Genomic DNA, 22,886 nt, shown 5'->3' on the forward strand with positions numbered 1-22,886 from the left:
ACAGGTTACCAGGCACGATCATATTTTTTTATCAAGAAAATTCACGTTGGATCATAATTTCTTTTTTCTAGTAAGACCTTTGATATTAGGGCAAAAATTTTATTCTTGATGATAATGTTTGTATTGTTTCCCTGTAAAAATATCTAAAAATCCTTAAAACAAGATCAATCGATTTATCTTGTTTTAGAAACAACACTGCATAAGATATTTAGGTTTTTCAGAGAATGTATTTTTAACATGTGTATTTTGTCTTACTGTACTGGCAGAGGTTTTACAGTCAAAACGAGTGAAAAAATCTACCAGTGCTGAAGAAGTAATCCAAAGTAATACGTTACTGACCTTGAGTAATCTGACAAAATTCATTACAAATTACATTTTAAAGTATGTATTCTGTAATCTGTAGTGGAATACATCTCAAAAGTAACACTCCCAACCCTGAGGATACCTCTCCAGCACTCTTAAACAATTTAAGAGCTGAGACACTTAACACTTTATTAAGTGTCTTAATAAACTAACCTTTATTAATCACACTTATTTGTAAGCGGAGTGGTGGTGGCGTAGTGGGCTAAAGCACATAACTGATAATCAGGTTGCTGGTTTGATCCCCACAGCCACCACCATTGTGTTAAGGCACTTAACTCCAGGTTGCTCCAGGGGAATTGTTCCTGTAATAGTGCACTGTAAGTTGCTTTGGCTAAAAGCGTCTGCCAAATGCATAAATGTAAGTCTAGGAATAAGAGTAAAATTATGTCATTCTTAGAATTTTGACACACTTAAGACTTAAATTTTACTCTAAGTGGCTTTATGCAAACGGCCCCTGGTTTAGCTAGTACTGCCTCTTCTTATATACAATTTGTTTCCATCTTGGTCAGCCTGAATTGTTTTTAAGCAATCTTTTGATATGTAACTATTACAAAACAGAACATTTCGGTCACTGATCATGTGACACCATTGTGTAATAATGTGATACAATATATGCATTGTCAATACAGCAAAATAAAAAAGACCCTTTGGTGCTTGAGGTGTTATATGTACTACAATAATTCCTGCTTTCAAATCTACTTTTGCACATATATATTTTATAAGAATATCCATCACAACAGTGTCAACAGTCTGATAACCAAAAGTTATATTTTAGGCTATATTTATTTATGTTTATTAAATATCACCACATTATGTTAAACCACATTGCACGGTTTCATATCATCCAGTTGTGGATCTAGACTATTAATGTTGTGCAAATAAATTTTTTTAAAAAATGCTATCAGACCTATTGCTTGTGCAAGATGTAATTACGTATGTGCGTTGACCTATATGTTACATGACTAGACATTCCATCGAGTAAATGTAACCAAGGAATTCAGCCCATAGAGACTGTAGAATTACACCTATCAACACAAAAAGATGTGTATTGTTAGAGTGACTGACGAAAAGTTTAATAATTGAACTCATAGCAATTACACAATTAAACAGCAGAATCATTTCAGCCAAGGGAATCTCACTCAATTCCTACCAGTTTGCTATTCTTCACTTACACGTGCACCATAAAAGTACACAATATATGACAATTTGATCTGATGGATGACACACGGACATATTTGGTTTAAAAATCCATCCATTCGTTTATATCATTCCTTTATCAGTGTCCCGAACGCATGTTACAAAACTGACGGGTTTGTGTTTTGTAATGCGTCTCACCGGCCAATAGACGCGCTAGCTGATGGTCACGTGATGGTATTTTTATATAACACATGGGCAAAACGACCGGATCTGCTGGAGCGCGAAACACTACGTCCAGTTGTACTGTGAATTTTGAAAATGCTTTGACATTTATAAAAAATATATATATATCCAAATTGGTGGCTTATCTGCCACTCGTAAGCATGGCGATGCAAAGCCTAGAACAAGAATATGCTTTGAATGAAAGAGGAAGGTTTTTCATAGCATCTGAAACGCAAGGCGACTGGGACGAGGAGGATCATGTGGATCACCATAAACTTATTTTATTCAAAGCTCAAGCTTTAGCGTCAGAAAACCGTCTCAAAGAGGCTGTCGATATGTTTGCCATGGCTCTCCGGTATGGCCCTGTTCGACCGGACCAACTGAGCACTTTAGTGGGATGCGTTCTGCGCAACTTCAAGACGAAATCTGGGGAAGAGTCTCCTAGAAAGAGTGAGCCAGAATGGACAAAAGAGGGGGAATTCGACTGCCCCGGTTGTCATAGTTTTATAGCCGAGCCTGTGACGGTGACCTGTGGACATTCGTACTGTAGAAGATGTTTACAACAAAACCATTTCTCCAAATGTAAACTTTGCAGCGAGGACATCACGATGAGGCCCGGGGAACTCCGAGTCAACGTGATCTTATGTGGACTTCTAGAGAAGTGGTTTCCCGAAGACGTTAAAAGAACGAGATGCGTAGGGGAAGCCGAAAGCCTATTGAGGAGTAAACAGTACGACAAGGCTATTGCACTAACGAGTAAATTATTAGAATCTGGTAAGTTCCCATTTCTAAATCAGAAATGTCAGTTGTGTAAATGTCATTTATTTCCCCTAGCATGAAAATACTGCCATGCGCAAGGATACTGGGTGTCAACGCCTTCGCCACGTCTTATTATTCATTAAAAAGATTAGCAGGTGGACAGAGTTCTACTGACCAACATTTGTTTTGTCAATTCACGCATTACTGACGTTACAAAACGCGTGTGAAGGGCGCATGCGCACTCAGCTAATGTTGCGTAACATGTTGAGGTCGTGACACACTTAAATGATTTTGGAATCTCAGGGGAAGTTAGTTTTACAGTAACAAAGAGTACGCAATAATAAATGTTCAATATTAATTTGTTCAGACAGTATCAACTAATATTAATGGAATAAAAAAGATTGCAACGTCAAGTTGATATTAGGAAATAAGCTGGAAATAATGCTGTGTTGCGACCAAATAATTAGTCACTTTGATATATTTATAAATAGTTTAAGTAACTATTATAACTAATTTAGAATATATTTATAAATTATATATCAGTTTGCCTTTCAGCAAATATAAGCAGTGGTTCTCGGCCAATGGGGCTGGGGCCCACTAAGGGCCTCAGCAAACTTCCAAGGGGGCCATGCGATGACATATTGACCTTAGACATATTGGAATAATCATATATATATATATATATATATATATATATAAACTAAGATATATGGGAACAATATTGGAATGAACTTAATATAAATTCAAAAAGCAGTTACAAATCAAGATGTAGGCCTACAGGAAACTAATAAGTAACTTGCATCTCACTTACATCACAGGGACTGAACAATTTTTTTTTAATTTATTTGTGTGGCTTAAAGTCTTTTACTCCTCAAAGTTAAAAAATATTCCAGGTTCAATACAAGATGAGCTTATCTGACATTTTTTGTGGCATAATGTTAATCACCACAAAAAATAATTATGATTCGTCCCTCCTTTTATTTAGAAGAAAAAAAGAAGCAAAAATCTGGGTTACAGCGAGGCACTGTCACAATGGAAGTGAATGGGGCCAATGTTTGTAGGGTTAAAAGGCAGAAATGTAAAGCTTATAATTTTATAAAAGCACTTACTTAAATTGTTCTGTATAAGCTCATGTATTATTTGAGTTGTAAAGTTGTTTAAATCATCATTTTTGTGGTCCTTTTAGTGTTTACGGCATTATGTCGTCATACAAAGTTGTAAAATTGGATATAACTTTGCGCAGAAAAAGTTAGTAAGCGATTGTATCACACTAAAATCATGTTAACACTCATATTGTTTGGAGTTTTTTGTTATTTTTAAAGAAATGTAGGGACAGGTCCTGGGTAGCTCAGCGAGTATTGGCGCTGACTACCACCCCTGGAGTAACGAGTTCGAATCCAGGGCATGCTGAGTGACTCCAGCCAGATCTCCTAGGGAGGGTAGAGTCACATGGGGGTAACCTTGTGGTTGCTATAATGTGGTTCTCGCTCTCGGTGAGGCACATGGTGAGTTGTGCGTGGATGCGGTGGAGAATAGTGTGGGCCTCCACATGCGGAAAAGCGCTCAACAAGCCACATGATAAGATGCACGGATTGAGGGTCTCAGACGTGGAGGCAACTATGATTCGTCCTCCACCACCCAGATTGAGGCGAGTCACTACAACACCCCCAGGATTTAGAGCGCATTGGGAATTGGGCATTCCAAATTAAAAAAAGAAAAGGAAAGTAGGGACGGGTTGAAATGTTTTTGTTTTTTTTTGGTTGTCAACATTATGCCACAAATGGTATCAATTGAGCTTAACTTGATTTGAACCCGGAATATTTCTTTAATAAAACTAACTTGATATCAGGGCCATAAATTAATGGGGGCTCGGGGTAAAAGTGTCACCAAAATTTACAAAAATGCCCCCGAAATTTAATATTTAAGTTATTCTGTGTTTTATTTGTAACATCTGATATATTTCTTCATATTTTATTCTAGGCCTTGGTATACAGATTGTTGTTTAATACGTAATATATAATTATTCAGATACAGAATTTATGTTAATAAATTGGCTAAATGGAAGTATTGGACATTATTTTTATATGATTGGAAAACATATGCCCTCATAAAGGTAAAAAAATAATCCAGGGGTCAACTATTACATTTTATTAACTTTTCTGACACTGCTTGATATATGCATTTAATTCACAGTCTTTCTCATTGTGGAAAACAGACCAAAAATATTGATGAGTCATCTTGCAATCACAGGCGTATCCATATTTTTTTGTCCAATCAAACATGCTCTAGAATGAGAATGTCCCTTCCCTAAATTATAAAAAAACCACCTGCCTCTGATTAGGAATAACAAGTAGCAAATCATGGTTCACAGCTAGTACTTGAATATGTTCTACACCGTTGTGCTGTTTCAATAGGAAATATAGTGTTGTCAAGCCATTTCATAGGGTCATTAACATTCCCTTGCTCCCTTGCTTAGGATAGTGTGTTCACACACTGGGTGAATCTAGGGCAAGGAAGTAAAACTGAGTGTCACTCATGGGGCCACTAAAGCTGTGATGTAACTAGGGTTGCAATGGTATGAGATTTTCACGGTATGATAACCGTCTCAGAAAATATCACGGTTTCACGGTATACGGTTTTACACAATTATTATTATCAGTTACAATGACCCTTAAAGGAGAAGTTTTTTTTTTTTTTTTTTTTTTTTTTTTGGTTGAGCAAACACTTTATTATAATTGAAACTTGAAACCATTTTTTTTATGGAAGCATGTGTAAAAAAAAAAAAAAAAAAAAAGTCTCCCTTTTGAAAATAAATAGAATAAATAAAAAAGCTAACAGCATTATAATAATAAACCGAATTATAAACATGATAAAAAAAAATTGCATGTAACTGTAACATGTTATATACTAAAGCATGTTAGTTTACATGTTAGCATAGCATGTTAAATTAACTACTAAATGAAAAATAACATCAGCTGTGTGAGCTTTTAAAGTAATGTCCTATGATTATTACAAATTTACATATAAAGTAGGTGCATGACAGCGCAGCCAGACCGCTCCTGTTTGTACCTTTAACTCGTGGTTCTCAACTGGTTTTGCTTCAGGACCCAGATTTTACATTGGAAATCAAGTGGCGACCCACCATAGTAGAAACATATCCCGTATTTAATGTATTCTGGGTCGCATTTCCTTTTGTTGCATAGTTTTGTTCATGGTTTTCAAGTACAAGGACATGCAACATTTTTAACAAAGTCAAACCGAATGCAATTTTAGAGTTTTTAGGAAAAATAGATTTTAAAAACCTTTTATAGAATTCCTTACACATTTCTTGCCATGGAAATAGCCATAGAAGCTGGCATGGCGTTAAAAACAAACAAATAAACAAACAAACAAGGACATGCATCAAGTGACATTATTTTTGTTGTTGACGTCTACAACAAAAGCGACAGGAAGTTTTCTCTCCCCTCTTTTAAAAATTGAAGAGCATATTTACTTATATGAGACCATTATTATCCCATTTGTTTCTAATTTCAAACATCATTCAAACAGAACAGACATATTACACAGGAGGAAAGGCTCCTCATTACCATGGTTAGGTCAGTGTAGCTAGTCTTAAATAATAGTAATAATTATAACAAATTATAGTATTTATGAAAAAGTAAGTACTAGTTGAAACACATCTTGAAACTTTAACTACAACTGCCACTGTTGATATAAAATGAGGTCTAACAGATTCTACCTTTAGATTATTTCATATGAAACTGTTATATTTTGACAAAATGTTATAGTTACTTTTACTCATGTAAAATCGTGAAACAATTTTGTAAAGGTGATGATGTATAATGAAAAAAAAAATTTGCGCATAGCACGGTGTTGCTCTTTTCCTCCTCAGTGCTGTTTGGCATGTCAAGGCTGCCTACTGTTTGATAGGTTCGACTTGATTTCCTCCGTAATGCTTTAAATTAGAAAAGTCTCACTAGAATTGAAATTGGTCACATCAGTTTTGAGGTCTGTGCACCATAATATCTAGGGAAGCCCGGTTGTTGCACGCACGTGCCAGAGAGAAGAGCAGATCATGATCGCGAGCTGGTTCCGTTACACTCATGTGAAAGTGCAGATGAGAAGCCTTTAGCTGATTGTGAGATCTGCCTCCTGTAGTCCTAAATAGGCTATCACTTGGGCGGCCGCCGAATATCTTCAATGGCATTGTTCTTTCCTTGTTGTCCGCAACACAGTCCGAATAGACCTGCGACGCACTTTTGGAAAACACTGCTTTAGCTCACACACACACTTATGTCAGACCCCCCCGCCTCGCTTCTCTCTGACATTTTCTCTGCTGCGTGTGTGTGTGTGGCGCAAGTTGACAAGTCTGACAGGCAGTTGAGGAGGAAAGGAGATGCGCACGCGCAGGTGAGATTCTCCATCCGGTTGCATTTTTTTTCTCAATAATGTAGATAAGCAAATGTACATGGTATGAAACCTGTCAATTTTCATACCGTGGTATACCATGAAACCGGTATACCGCTACAACCCTAGATGTAACGGATATAATCTTTTTCTCTTTTTTTTGTTGGGATTTTTCCCCTTTTTTCCCCCAATTTGGAATGCCCAATTCCCTATGTGCTTTTTTTAAGTCCTCGTGGTCGCGTAGTGATTCGCCTCGATCCAGGTGGCGGAGGACTGAAACCGCCAACCCGCGCATCTTATCATGTGGCTTGTTGAGCACGTTGCCACGGAGACATAGCACGTGTGGAGGCTTCACACCATCCACCGCGGCATCCACGCCCAACTCACCACACGCCCCACCGAGAATGAACCACATTATAGCGACCACGAGGAGGTTACCCCATGTGACTCTACCCTCCCTAGCAACTGGGCCAGTTTGATTGCTTAGGAGACCAGGCTGGAGTCACTCAGCACGCCCTGGGATTTGAACTAGCGAACTCCAGGGGTGGTAGCCAGCGTCTTTTACCACTGAGCTACCCAGGCCCCCCACAGATATAATCTTTTATCCCCATAGTGAATAAGTATATATTTTATTGAGAGACAGTTTTATTCTATTAAACAAATCTACTTCCACTCTATTTCTCTATTTATTCATGCAGCATTTCAGTGCACATTTACCCTCTCCTTTAAGAAACTGCTTGGTAGTTTTGTCATTGTCTGCACAAACCAGCAATGTGAATAATCCAGTATCACAGTTATTCATTGATCTTTTGCTTTTTCTCTTTCTCAGACATTAGTAATGTGTGGGTGCGGGCATGCCACGCTGAGGCTCACAGAGGACTGAAGCAGTACCGTCAGGCTTTGAAAGACTGGGAGTCTTGCCTCAGTGCTACTCCATCCCCAGAGGTATGTCTGTGCATCTTCCTAACACGGACATCCTTGGTGTATCAGCATGCTTGTACAAATGTTATAATAGTTTGATTGCTGCTTTAAAAAAACAGTTGGAAAACTTTTTTAAACTCATTATGCAGCCATAACCAAGAGGTTAAATGCTTTCTGTTGCTGCTTGACTTTTTGTAGATTCTTGCCCATAAAGAATATTTAAGTTTTTGTGCTTATATGATGCTGGTTATTGCTATTAATTCATTTGAAATGGGAATTTCAGCACCACTGCATCCAACCAATATTGGCTGAAGTAACTCAGTTTTGTGAAATTTGCAACAGGATAGTAAACATATAACACGTCAATGTCATCAGGATTTAAGGATAAAATACACATACAGTGCATTCAGGAAGTATTCAGACCCCTTAATTTTTTCACATTTTGTTATTTACATTTATGCATTTGGCAGACACTTTTATTCAAAGCGACTTGGTGATAACTTTGCAAATTTATTAAAAAGAAAAAACTTAAATATCACATTGACATAAGTATTCAGATCCTTAACTCAGTACTTAGTTAAAGCACCTTTGGCAGAGATTACAGCTTCAAGTCTTTTTGGGTATGATGCTACAAGCTTTGCACACCTGGATTTGGGGATTTTCTGCCATTCTTCTCTGCAGATCCTCTCAAGCTCTGTCAGGTTGGATGGGGACCATCAGTGGACAGTCATTTTCAGGTCTCTCCAGAGATGTTCGATTGGGTTCAAGTCTGGGCTCTGGCTGGGCCACTCAAGGACATTCACATAGTTGTCCCTAAGCCACTTGTGTTGTCTTGGCTGTGTGCTTAGGGTCATTGTCCTGTTGGAAGGTGAACCTTCAGCCCAGTCTGAGGTCCTGAGAACTGTGGACCAGGTTCTCATTAAGGATATATCTGTATTTTGCTATGTTCAGCTTTCCTTCAACCCTGACTAGTCCCCCAGTCTCTGCCGCTGAAAAATATCTCACCGTTGGGATGGTATTGTGCAGGTGATGAGCGATGCCTGGTTTCCTCCAGACTTGATGCTTGCAATTGAGGCCAAACAGTTCAGTCTTAGTTTCATCATACCAGAGAATTTTGTTTCTCATTGTCTGAGAGCCCTTTAGGTGCTTTTTTGCAAATTCTTGCACTGAGGAGAGGATTCCGTCTGGCCACGCTGACACTGTTTAAGTTTTTCCCATCTCCACACATGATCTCTGGAGCTCAAACAGAGTGACCATTGGGTTCTTGGTCACCTCTCTTACCAAGGCCCTTCTCCCCTGATTGCTCAGTTTGGCCGGGCGGCCAGCTCTAGGAAGAGTCCTGGTTGTTCCAAATGTCTTCCATTAAAAAAAAAAAAAATTATGGAGGCCACTGTGCTCTTGGGAACCTTCAGTGCAGCCGAATTTTATTTGTAGCCTTCGCCCGAGCTGTGCCTCGACACAATCCTGTCTCTGAGCTCTGCAGGCAGTTCCTTTAATTTCATGGCTTGGTTTTTGCTCTGATATGCATTTTCACCTGTGAGACCTTATATAGACAGGTGTGTGCCTTTCCAAATCATGTCCAATCAATTGAATTTGCCACAGGTGGACTCCAGTCAAAGTGTAGAAACATCTCAAAGATGATCCAGAGAAATGGGATGCAACTGAGCTAAATTTCATGTGTTATAGCAAAGGGTCTGAATACTTATGTCAATGTGATATTTCTGTTTTTTTATTTTTAATAAATTTGCGAAGGTATCAAAAATCTGGTTTTTTCTTTGTCATTATGGGGTATGGAGTGTAGATTGATGTGAAAAAAAGGATGATAATTTAAAGCATTTTAGCATAAGGCTGCAACATTACAAAATGTGAAAAAATTAAGGGGTTTGAAATAGTTCTTAGATTAATTATATTAACCACACGTGGAGGACACTACTGAAAATGTTTGTCATTTCAAAGCCCTGTAAAGGGATGCTGTTGTGTTAATCACATAATTAAGCAATTATAGAATATTTGCCAAGCTGACAAGTGATATAAGGAGCCAGGTGGGGATAAGGAGATAAAATGTGGGTCACTTGTGTGTTTGTCTATTTATATGCTTGCTGTGTGTGTTACAGAGGATGAAAGAGTGTCTAGATATGTTGTTAGCAGTCAGGCCAGTTAACAGGGCTAGACTATCAAGTATACTGATCAGATCAACCCAGAAAACCCTCGGCTCACTCTTTTTTTTTTTTTTCTCTCTCTCTCTTTCTTGCAGGGATATTTCTGCAAAGCAAAGATTCTCCAAGAGATGGGTCATGTAGATGAGTCTCTGCAAGTCTTCCTTCAATGTTTGGCTATGGATGAAAACTTCCACCAAGCCAAACAAGAGGTGGAATTGGTAAAATGAATTTCTCTCTTTTGGTTATATAATCTATAGTTTTTAGAGGCTGATGTAGGGTGAGATAAATTTTGGTTGATGATTCAGTAAAGCCATGCATTGTGATTTATAATTAGATATGGATTGAAATTTTGAGTAATATCATGATATAGTCTGCACACTGTCTCTTTAAGGGGTGCTTAGTGGTATTGCATTTCATTGATGTGTAGTCTTGGATTTTAGCACTAAAGTGTTTTATTGCCACAGCCAACTCCATAGATGAGGCTTTGCAATAAATAATAACATTTTTGATAATAATTGGACAAAAACTGCTTTATTATCGACTATATTTGTAGAACTTATAATTACTATGTTGCTGAATAATACTATTAACTTTCAAAAGGGAGAAGCTATTTAAGTTGTCTGTCACGTGCTCATGCTGTACTGCCCTGCAAAGTCAAAAGGCTGTAACTGCACACTTAGCCAAAATAGAGCTAAATATCGGTTCTCGTTGACTGTGCTCTGTCCTGTGACAGATGGGTTTGACTTAACTATGATCAGTTTTAGAGAAAACCGAGTGAGACTATTTAATACTGTATATTTTATATCATTTTTATCTATTTTATAGCTTTGTAGGGCAGTGCACCACTCCGGTGAAAGTCATCTGCTTGAGAGCATGCAAGTGTACGGGCTCAACGGTGGCTTCACATTCTGTTTATTTAGCATTGTGCACTAAATAAAGCCATTTGTTGGCACAGTTGGTACAGTCTCATGATAGCATTGATACAAAGGCATTACAGATTTTAGAGGTCAATACACTGGAGACAGGACTGATTAAAGTGTCATGAAACCAGAAGAACAAAATGGCTAATTTTTAAAAGAAAATATCCACTTTGCCCTTAACAGTAAACATAATGAGTGCTATAATTGTACATATATGTTAACCTTTTTAAGGTTTCATGACACTTACATGTCAAGTGTGACGGTACATGTTATAGTTATTTGTATCCTGAAAGGGTTACATTTCAGCCATAATACATTTTAATGTGCTGTGGCCAAACTGATGTTTATTATCAATAGAACAGTCTATAATTAAATTATATACATTCAATATGATGAGTGAAGCCTTGTGACTTTCTGCCTAAGCAAACAAAAAGGCACTGTGAGCATTGCATAATCTGTGTATTATTCAGATTGCATTTTTGTGAGTGTGTTTTAAGAAAGGTTTAAAGCACTTATTTCACATATGCTCTTGTGCAGTTATATTAGGTGTGTTTACTTTTACTCGATGTTGCAGGTCAGACAGAGTTCACAAAACTTTAACTTTGGTATGCAGAGTAATAAAAAATTTCTTTGCATGAGCCTGCATTTTCAGTCTCCCGTGTTCAGGTGCGTTTGAATGGGAGTGAATAGAGTGCGAAGTCTGGTGTGACCGCAACTTAAAAAAAAAAAAAAAAAAAAAACAATTTTCTGTATTCATGTTCATATTTAATTCTTAGCAAAAAGATGCAAGCAAGATTAGGTTGTGCTTACATTACATGTAGAGACTTGAATGGATATTTTGTTGGATTTGGTGATGTATCAGGCCAAACCCTTTGTACGTTGATGGATCTACAAAACTATATTCTTTCAAACAAAAACAGGCCTGCTTTTACATGTTAGTTGGTTAGTTTATATAATCAGACAGGCACAGGCTAAATAATCCTTGACAAATGTATTTTTAAGGCCTTCTTTATAAACTCTATATTTTAGAAGCTCCTCAAAGCTCCTCCTAAGTCTTAAATTGTCTCGAGGTCCAATATAATTATTTGGTTTGTGTTTTAAAGACAGAGTCAGATATTCCCAGTACTGACAGGGCTGTTTAACTTGTTCTGAACATCACTCCAGTGTGTAAATCAAGAACGGTATAGGCCAACATACACAGCATAGTCTGGCTTCTGGGCTGACTGACCTCCTGTGGTTTTGCACCCTACTAACCACAGAGCTGTCAATAATAATTTAGACATCCATGAACAATGTGACTACTGCCATCAAGGTCAACTTTTATGAGAAAGTCAGAGATGGAGTTATGAGGTGTGAAATTAACATCACAGTAGTAACATCACAGTGGCCCATGGTAGCAATCATACTGAAGACCTTGAAATATAGTGTGGTGTAATGGAGATTAGGCTACACTGTAAATTCTTTGTCAGGAAATTGCAAGTTAATAATGTACTTCATGTGGTAACATCTAAATGAACTGGTGTTATTTAAATTAAAAATACTTATTATTTATTAGGGCATATATCAGGTAAAAATAGATCATTTTATATATTTGATCCATTTGAATAAACACAAACAAAATAATTGTTTGCTCTACCTTTAGAGATTTGTGCATTCATTGAATTTTATGAGTAGTGTACCTTATGAAAATACTTTATCTTTATGAATTAATTAAATTAAAGAAGCGGCTCACCTTATTCTTAGCTGCATTGTGTACTAAACCTCAAAATATCCCAGTGTTCTAAATTGTTCTGTTCCATGTTCTTTGTTCTCCATTTCTTAGATTTTGCATGACCTGTTATCTCCAGCCTGTGAAAATGTGAAGGTGGGTTTGAAAGAGTCAGCCCAGAACACCTCCCCTCACCTGCGCTGTAAAACCCTGGCAACCGAGGGCCAGGACCAAAACCAGCACACCCAACGAGCGGTATCCGCCCATCTGCCCCCTAAAACCTCAGAGGTAAGCTGCCCATCCTTCACCATCTTGAATTGGAAATAGTTTTGTTCTAAACTATTACACTGTGTCCTAACTAGCTGCGACCATGACAAGCAACAAGCGACTGTCCATTCTGTAGATCACTTGGTTTCTATATCTGCGGTGTCATCCGGGATAGCCCCACCCACTATGAAATCTCATTGGTCCAAAATCTCGCTCCTCATAACTGTACATTAAACATAAAATATGTTCTGATTGGCTGTGATTGTGCCACATCGCACAGCATTATCACGTTCATGGTGGACAGACAAATTGCTTGTTGCTGGAATCTTATCGCTTTGCATCTGGTTAGGACACGGTGTATCAATATTGTCTTTTTTATTTATTTTTATTTTAGCAATAGTATTTGTTCTATAACTAGATACCAAGTCAGTGACATTAGCAGCACTTAATAGTCAGTTGTTCTGCAAATACATTTACATTTAGTCATTTAGCAGATGCTTTTATCCACAGCAGCTTACAAATGAGGAACATAGCAAGCAGTTTGTCATACAAAAGTCAACAAAATCTGCAGTATCGCACTGCCAAGTTTAAGTGGCTAGAGTAGTATAGAATCTAGTGTAGAAGAAGAGACGGACATTTTTATTATTTTTTTATTTTTTATTGTTAAATAGTAAGTGCATTTAGTGAGGATTCATTAAGTGCTCTTGGTTAAAAATACCTTTAACACCTGATTTTTTTTTCCATGTTTGCAGAAACCAGGTCAAAGTGAATGTTTAGAGCGATCTGGCCTGAGTAGAGCTCACTCCCTTTGTGCTCACGGGATGGTCGGGGCTGTAGAGGAGGGTCTTAAAAGAGTTAGCTCCGCCCCTCAGTTGGGTGACCCAGAAAAGGGGGCACTACTTAAAAGGAAGCTTTCTGTGTCTGAAGCAGGGCCTGGCGTGGCTTACAGCCATGGCAGTAAATATAAAAAGCATGTAGGTAAGTGGTCTTGCCTAACAAATAGGCGTGTAATGCCAATACGCAGTTATACCACATGACAGTGTTTAGCGTGATCCTTTAACTTCATGTTCATTTAAAAGGCCGTGCAAATTATTTATTGATAGAACATTTGTATGACAATCAAACCTAAATGGTCTGTAGTTTTTCAATGACCCTTTTCAACCTTGCAATCAGTGTTGGTGCTGGTCATAGTCTACAATTGTCTAAAAAAATATTTTGATAATTAAGCAACATTTAAATGTATGATTGTCATTGGATTAAATAATAACATATCAAACCAACTTAGCACAAGCACACTTTTCAAACTAAACATTTCACAAAAAGAAAGTTTGTGAAGTTTTTTTAATGATAAAACAATAGATTTTGCCCTATATAAAGTGGTGTCCTCATCTCTCCTTTCCGTCCTCTCTATGGCCTTTCTTCTTCAGTGACTGGCAGCACTTCTACTCCTGTGGTTACAGAGGAAACCAAGTCCCATCGAACCCTGCCAAAAGACCTGCTGGACCCAAATGATTTTGAATGCTCCCTCTGCATGAGGTGAGAGACATGTGTGTTTTTAGAAGTCAAACACTAGAAAGAGAACATGTAGAACTGAACCCAGTTCATTCTTAAGAAGAATCTTAGAATAGCTTGTGTTACAAATCACTTGAACAGTGCACAAACGGTTTGACATTAAAGATTGTCATGTGCTTGTCCTTTGGACAAGTAAATTGGTCATCCACTTGTCAGAATAAAAAGTTAATTGTCCGGAGAGAAAAAAACATCATTTTTTCAGCTGTGGTGTAAATATAATTTTTTGAGAAACAATATTCCCATCAATATTCTTATTCAGTCACTTGTTTCCCAGCAAGATGTGACAAAATGATGTACCAGCTTACATTTACATTGTTGTTCTTGGCAAATCAAATACTTAACAGGTCATTAAAAGTATAGTTCACCCAGAAATTTAATCTCTGTCATGATTACTCAACCTTATGTTGTTCCAATCCAACAGAAAAGAGAGATTTAAATGAAATATAAAAGGCAGAATGATATTCGCAGTCACCATTCACTTTCATTCATCTTAACTTTCATACAAAGTGAATGGTGACTGAGACTAACATTCTGCCTAAAATCTTTTGTGGTCCATGGATGAATGTCATATGGGTTTGCGATACATCAGGTGAGTAAGTTATGATAGTAGTATTTTATTTTTTGGGTCAACTTTCCCTTTAAGAGTTCAAGTCAATGCTCACCAGACTAAAGTTGACAAAATGCACAGAAAATTGACAGATGAAATCCTGAAAGATGGAACCTTGCTGCTAAATCCGTTATGTTTATGAACATTTATTTATATATATATATGCACACATATATACATACTCTGAGACCGCTTTTGTTCGCATCATATGTTTATTTAAAAATAAATAAATTTGGAGGTGTGTTGATGAGGAGGGCGTGGCCAGGCCGTGAGGATGCACACCTGGCACTGACTGGGGCAACTCATGGCCCGGCCACGCCCTCGTCACAGGGGGTTACTATATGGCAGGGCTCTTCTACTACTATCTTCAGAGGCCAGATTATCCAGATGAAAACTCTATGGGGGCCAAACATTTTTCCAGATTTTTCTTACCCTACACTTTCATTGTAACTAATATGTTAACATGAAAAAGAAAACACTGTTAATAATGTGTGTTTGTTTATATTAAATTATTCAGGGGTATTTAATATTTATTTAAGGTCTGGACATAAATTCCTTTTTAAGATCTGGCTAAAGAACAGAATTGACCTAACACCCTCAAATAACCAATAGGTTTTGATTAACTTTACTTTGAAAATAAAAACGTGCAATGTAGGGTTATTGTTGGTGGAGAAAAAAAAATAAAATAATATATATATATATATATATATATATATATATATATATATATATATATATATATATGTATGTATGTATATGATGTTTTAAAGATGTATGTATATTATTTATATTACGTAAATCAGTACATAGGCCTACTTATATTATTCAAAAGGAAGAAAAAATACCGGTATATGTCAGATGGAGCTCTAGAGAGATGGAGATAACAGATGTAACGGGTGTTTAAGGATGAAGTTGCTGTTTTATGCATTTCTCTTCACCCTGAAGCTGAGTAGTTCAGTGGTGCACAAAGCATTTTTTGCTATTTCTGCCTCTAGTGAAAGATGCTGTAATATGAGCCGCACGATGTGATGAGGCAAATTCAGATCAATCCAATGTCACGCGTAGCACTATAGTGTGCTTCGTTGTTCAAAAACAGGAGGGAAAGCTTAATCTCGTCACTTGTTTGCAGAGATTGCTCTTTTTATATAGGTGTAGCAACATTATTACAAATTAACAGGTTGAAGTTCAGCAAAAAACCTATTTAATCAGGCTGCTTGTCCGGTTGGACAAGGAAAATTCTTTTCTCTTGCCCCTTTAAAAATCCACTTGTCCCGGACAAGCAGACAAGCATTAATGTCGAGCCCTGGCACATTGGGTCTGGAACAACATAAGGGTGTGTAAATGATGACAGAATCGTCATTTTTGGGTGAACTATCCCTTACTCAAAAGAGGAGTGACAATTGTATTAACTGCTGTGTTTATGTGGCCTCAAGGAAGACAAACTAATGTTGCCTTAGACAGCATCCCTCAGAAAACAAAAACACCTGGGCTGTCAGAGAGCAAATTCATTATCTAAGTTTCAATCTAAGCGTGCTTGCTGTCACGCTATCTGGTTTTGCACCACACTAAAATTGAAAGTGCCAGTCAGCTTGGTGTTTGTTTTTTTTTTTTTTTTTTTTTTGTAGCTCAACTTCATCTCCTTCTCTTTTCTAGATTGTTCTATCAGCCTGTCACAACACCCTGTGGTCACACCTTCTGTAAAAACTGTCTGGAGCGTTGTCTAGACCATAACCCGCAGTGCCCTCTCTGCAAAGAAAGTCTCAAAGAGGTAGTTTGTCTTAAATCTCTTTGTGAAATCTTTTCCAGTTAAACGTATAGCAAATTCATTGCGTAACTTGAATATGCCTTTTTCAGACTTTAAATTTGTTTTTAAGCCATTTGAAGATGCGTAATCGCTCCTATGTATTTCTCTTTTCTTTTTCTGTCTCTTGCTGTTCTCTTGGGTTCTCTGTAAAGTATCTTGCCTTTAGAAAGTACACAATCACACGAGTGCTGGATAACATCATTATGCAGTATCTATCCAAGGAGCATTCAGAGAGATTAAAACTGCACATGGAGGAAACAAAAGAGCTCTCTGAGTAAGCATACACACACCAGTGTTTTTGCCATTTTTTTTTGTTTTTATTACTTGTATGCCATTTATAAAAAAATAAATAAAAAAAACTCTGTTATTCAGGGATGCAGACTACCCACCTTTCGGCTTAACTCACCTTTTTTAAGCTAATTTCCCCAAATTATTTAGTGAAATTTTCTACATTTTCCTTATTAAAATCACTTGAAAGGGTTACTTTAAGCTTAAACACTTAAAAAAGCTTTATATACAACAAACAAACCAACAGAAATTATACATCTGGAACAACCTCCCTGGTTATTAATAAGATGAGCAAGCAGACAGTAATTATACTGATTTAAGCTTTATAAACCACATTTTCATAATGTGGTCCATTTGAGGGTTTAGTACATATAGTAACCATTATCATATGGTATTCATTTGGAGTCGGACGTGAATGAAAGCTATGATGAATTGCAGTCTAGTTAGAAAGTCTGATGTCAATTCAGTAACATCTCTGACAGATTCAGTAAATTATTAGTTAAAATGATTCAAAACATTCAAATGCTAACTCAAGAAATTGTGTCTTTTAACTGATTCATTAAAAGAATCAGCTCATGAGAGTAATTTTTTTCATGAATCAAACTACATTGGTCAAGCTGCATGTTTGTTTTTGTGTGTACAGCCAGCAAAGGTAAAGTAATAGCTTTTTTTTTTTTTTTTTTTTTGTCTCTTACTAGTTTAACAAAGAATGTGCCCATCTTCGTCTGTACCATGGCCTACCCCACTGTGCCTTGCCCCCTCCATGTGTTTGAACCACGATACCGTCTCATGATCCGACGCTGCATGGAAACGGGCACACGTCAGTTTGGCATGTGCATCAACGACCCCCAGAAAGGGTAAATGTGCTTATGTGTTCTTATGGAACTGTGAGATTATATCTGTCGGTTGTGTACATAGTTGATTTATATTTTTCTATATTACTTTTGAAGGTTTGTGGACTACGGCTGCATGCTCCAGATTCGCAGTGTACATTTTCTCCCAGACGGGCGCTCTGTCGTGGATACAATTGGCGGGAAGAGATTTCGCGTTCTCTCGCGCGGAATGAGAGACGGATATTGTATCGCCAACATTGAGTATCTGAAGGATATGAAGGTAGACACAACTAGTGGAACGTTAGATTACAATAATTAACGAAATCTAGAGAATTGCTTATAAAAGGTATAAAATACGGAAAGATCCACAGGGAAAAAAGTATCTTAGAAACCATATGTCCTTCACCAGTTTTGTTTGACAAACAGATGCGTTTTAAGTTAAGTTTTTTTTGTTATGTTCCTTATTTGTCAAGTCACTTTAGATAAAAGCTTCTGCTAAATGTAGGCTAATTAAAAATTAGAGACCAATATTTTTTTTTTACTGATACTCACACGTTTCTACTTAATCATTAATTGGTTCCTTAATATTGGGTCTAACGATAAAAGGTGAAATAATATATTAATAATATAATTGACTTTGTCAACAGTAATATTGTTTTTGTTATCATCATTATTAAAATATTAATAATGTATATTATGTTTTTATTGTTGTAGTTTAATAATTATTTTGTCATCGCTGATTAAAAAAACTGTTATAAAAATCAGTTATTCGACAATTAAACTGAAATACAGTACTGTGCAAAAGGTTTAGGCACTTGTGAAAAATGTTGCATAGTGAGGATGTCTTCAAAAATAATGCCATAAATAGTTTTCATGTATCACTTAATGTCATACAAAGTCTAGTAAACATAAAAAAAAGCTAAATCAATATTTAGTGTGGCCCCCTTTGCCTTAAAAACAGCACCAATTCTCCTAGGTACACCTGGACACAGTTTTTCTTGGTTGTTGGCAGATAGGATGTTCCAAGCTTTTTGGAGAGTTCGCCACAGTTCTTCTATCTGTTTAGGCTGTCTCCAATTGCTTCTGTCTCTTCATGTAATCCCAGACTGACTCAATATTCAGTGGGGGTCTCGGTGGGGACCATGACATCTGTTGCAGGGCTCCCTGTTCTTCTATTCTGTTTACAAAAGAAATGTTTGGGAGTCTAAAATGTATATTTCCTATTGACACACTAAAGCTGAAAATATAAATAACCATTTTAAGACAAATGTGTTTGTGAAGCATCTTATGTGCCTAAGACTTTTGCACAGTACTGTATATTCAGTATTGTATAGTTCACAAAAAAAGCAATATTGGTCAATCTGTATTAAAGATACCGTGTCAAAAAAAGTAATGTCATTTTTTGTTTTACAGGTAAATGACGAGGAAGAGTTAGAGAATCTACAAGTGTTGCATGATCAGGTTTACGACCAGGCCCGCAAATGGTTCCAAAACCTGGAGAACCGTTTCAGGAACCAGATCCTGCAGCATTTTGGCCCAATGCCTGAGAGAGAGGCTGATATCCAGGTAATTCCCGCTCTATTAATCCCCACTACACAGAGAATCCCCACCCACTTTTCTTCTATAACAGATTGGGCGGGAATAAGTAGGTGAAAGTGCAGTCAAGGTTGTGCTTGGATAAGATCAGAAATGCAGTTACATCATAAGTGTGTCAGAAAGAGCGGAAGTGAATTTGACCGCCTTCACAAACAGGCACAAATACACACACACACATGTACACACAAAGTCTTGTAAACATATTAGTGGGTTGTCCTGAAGAGGAAAGGATTGCTCTGAATGATAACAGAGGTTATGGTTGTGTAAGAGAAGGATAGCCTGTCCTTATTTGGTGACTAAGATTTGATTGGCCAAAACGTCCCATGATTTCTTGGTAAGAACATAGGTTGATTTTAGGAACATGCTCAAGTTAGTTTGTCAAAATTAAGTTCAGCTGATTGTTTCTCTTTTACGAAACCAAGCATGAAATGTTAGATTCATATCGTGAGGAATAAAAAGTGTCCTTGATCTTGGACCCAGAGGAAAACTCACAGCATGTGTCTTAGGAGAGCAAAATGCAGTTTCTCATTTCACATGCAAAGAGCGTTTTTTAAAGGCACAGCAGCAAAAATTTACTTGAAATTCTAAGGGCTGTATAGAGGGTGGAAAATGGTCATGGAAAACTAAATTACTAGCTATTAATTTTGGTGCCAAAAAAAGAAAAGAAAAAAGAAAGACTATACTCACCTTATAAGGGGAAAAAATTATATAACAGAAAAATGCATATGACGACCACATTAATGTATCTTTATTACAAGCCTGTTATGAATTTAAGCATTTCAAGACTACGCTAAGACTGAACACACTGTTGCTCTGTTTTGCAGGCCACACCAAATGGTCCAGCGTGCTGTTGGTGGCTGCTAGCTGTTCTTCCTGTCGATCCTCGTTATCAGCTGTCTGTCCTTTCCATGACAACTCTAAAAGAACGACTAGTCAAGATCCAACACATCCTCACCTACCTGCAGAACCTCCCCAGTGGCTAGAGCTTCCTTACACACATTGGATTCTGATGAAGAACTGATGAGATTCCAAGGAGACTCGACTGAAACCCCTGAACAGACTTCCATCTGATCTGGGGTCAGATGTAACTCATGCCAAGAGTTTTAAGAATGAAGTGATTTCCATGGTGTCACACTAATCTGTTCATCACCATCTTACCTCAGAGAGCATTGTTGTAAAGGAATTCTGTTATGTCTATGTGGATTTTATTAGCACCAAATCCTCTTCACTTCACTTTCATTATATGGAAAATAGCGACCAAGACACCTGCACAACACTACTTTTGTGTTAGGCTGAAGAAAAAAGTCATATATGTTTGAAATGACATTACAGTGAGTAAATGATGAAATATTCCTTTAAGAGTTTTTATCTGTTTTTTGAACACTGATTTAAGTTGAAGATGAGTGTTAGACAAAATCCCCTCATGTACAATTTATTAAGTCCGTCGAACAATCTGTCAGATCTCCTTTTGGCAAAACAATCAACTTAAAATATTCTTCTGATGCCCAAAGCCTCCATACAGTGCTTTGTGTGCAGAAATATTGCTGGAGAGCATTCCAACATTTAAGACATGATCATGTCATGCTTTTGTGTGTGTGTTGAAATAGACAACATCTTTAATGCTACAAGACATTTTTGGCATCTTCATATATCTTTTCCATTTTATTTCACTTAAAACCCTGGATAAACAAAAGTTAGAAATCTCACTTCAGAGCCTTCATCCAAGCTTTCCGTCACCATAACTGTCAAGCATGCACAAGAGGTTGTTGTTGCACAGCAGCTGAGTTGCCTAAGACTGAAAGAACCCGATCAAAGATGCGCTTGTATTAATTTTGCATTACTTTTGCAGTACTGGACGATATTGACGCTTGCACAGTCCTATTCTGTCTATAAATTTTTGCTTAAAAGTGCTGACAATATTGTTTTTCTTATCTATTTATTTCTGCCGAGGACATGCACTCATGATTAGGACTTCCAAATGTACTTCTAGGTCTCAGTAGTTTAGCCTCAAATTTACTGTAGATTTGCTGTTGGTTTGCAAATAAAAAAGCAAAAAAGATAAAAATAATAAGTGTCACTTTTAGGTACAAGCTACACTCTTTGTCAGATCCACTACAACTTGTCAGTTTAAAGGCCTAGTTGTCATATCAGTGTATTTTAACTATGTTTGTACAAAATAAATTGTAAAGGGGAACTTGCAATAATTGGACTGATGGATCAGAACAGTCTATATGGTTGCTACTTGCATCATACTGAAAGGAGATCCAGCAAGCATTCTGAATACTGACTGTTTAATGCAAACTCTTTAGCTCATAGCTGTGTGATGCTTGTGTGCAGACAAACTTTTGCCTTATAATATCTTGTTGCATTCGGCTCCCATGGTATAATGCATCGGCTTAGGTTTTTGCATTCTGGAGAAATAATTCTGTGGTTTAATTTACTTCATTCGCCTCTTGGCCAAAATCCTTTTCAGTGTGTAAAATATGTCAAATATTAGCTTTGTTTTATGTAAATCATTTTGTTTTGAAAAATATTTTTTTTTATATATATATATTTCTTTGCTCAAATATTTAAGTTGTCAATTTTCAAATAAAATGCACATTTTTTCATTGTATCTGTGCTTTGTTTTGATTCATTATCATTCTTACATATTTAACCCTTAAATGCATGGGTGTTTTGCCAAACATTATTACATATTGGGGTATATAGAGACCCAGCACGTACTGTATATCTATCTATCACAAATAGATCTAAAAAGTGCCCAGATAGTGTCACATTTAGAAGACAATTAGAAAATAATAGAATAGAATATATTGTGATAGACTTTGGTTGCATCATCTCATCAATATCTGAAAAATAAAGCATCAGATCTAGAACAGGATTCATTATTTCACTGAAATTTCATGAGACGCAACTGGCTGTGAAACATATTGAGCTACACATAACACATAAGATACACATTTGTATTTTCTCAGGCACTTTTTGAGTCTAAATAGATGCGCAACTAGCATCATTTCAATAGAGTAGCCAAATCATACTGTTCATGTGTTGTACTTGCTATAGTTTACTTCAATGTTGTTTCTTCATCAAATAGCAATGTCAAATGTCAGTCACTGACACATCAGTGCCACCTTGATTAAGAAATAGCATGTATAATATGTATATGTACACGCATATGGGATACTGATAATTCACCATAGTCACGTAGAAATTCAATGTGATATAGTAGTCATTTGTATGAATATAATACTAATTTTTCTTGTAATAAAACATAGATATCCTTTGTTAGTAAACTTATCTAGATATGAAATAATCATTAAAAT

The 22,886-nt window shown here is 36.8% G+C and overlaps 1 protein-coding gene across 3 annotated transcripts; it reads left to right on the forward strand.

The window, feature by feature from the left end:
• Positions 1–1,760: 1,760 nt before the first annotated feature.
• On the forward strand, positions 1,761–22,177 carry LOC127414720 (LON peptidase N-terminal domain and RING finger protein 1-like). Of its 3 annotated transcripts, none has more exons than XM_051652938.1 (12): positions 1,761–2,496; positions 7,718–7,833; positions 10,064–10,186; positions 12,711–12,884; positions 13,616–13,841; positions 14,291–14,399; positions 16,696–16,810; positions 16,999–17,120; positions 17,833–17,991; positions 18,085–18,247; positions 19,381–19,533; positions 20,388–22,177. In XM_051652938.1, the coding sequence occupies exons 1-12, from the start codon at positions 1,884–1,886 to the stop codon at positions 20,544–20,546; spliced, it is 2,232 nt and encodes a 743-aa protein (XP_051508898.1). In that variant the 5' UTR covers positions 1,761–1,883; the 3' UTR covers positions 20,547–22,177. The 3 variants fall into 3 exon arrangements, with proteins under 3 accessions (XP_051508898.1, XP_051508899.1, XP_051508900.1); XM_051652939.1 differs by having other exon boundaries at positions 12,711–12,851; XM_051652940.1 differs by having other exon boundaries at positions 12,711–12,752.
• The last annotated feature ends 709 nt before the right edge of the window (positions 22,178–22,886 follow it).

The sequence above is a fragment of the Myxocyprinus asiaticus genome, chromosome 24 (assembly GCF_019703515.2).
Source record: "Myxocyprinus asiaticus isolate MX2 ecotype Aquarium Trade chromosome 24, UBuf_Myxa_2, whole genome shotgun sequence".
NCBI lineage: Eukaryota > Metazoa > Chordata > Actinopteri > Cypriniformes > Catostomidae > Myxocyprinus > Myxocyprinus asiaticus.

Excerpts from the sequence above, each read along its gene's own strand:
- LOC127414720 (XM_051652938.1), top strand. The coding sequence starts at position 1,884 with ATGGCGATGCAAAGCCTAGAACAAGAATATGCTTTGAATGAAAGAGGA. Across the intron at positions 13,842-14,290 it reads TAAATATAAAAAGCATGTAG|TGACTGGCAGCACTTCTACT; the intron begins GTAAGTGGTCTT and ends TTTCTTCTTCAG. Across the intron at positions 17,121-17,832 it reads GAAACAAAAGAGCTCTCTGA|TTTAACAAAGAATGTGCCCA; the intron begins GTAAGCATACAC and ends GTCTCTTACTAG.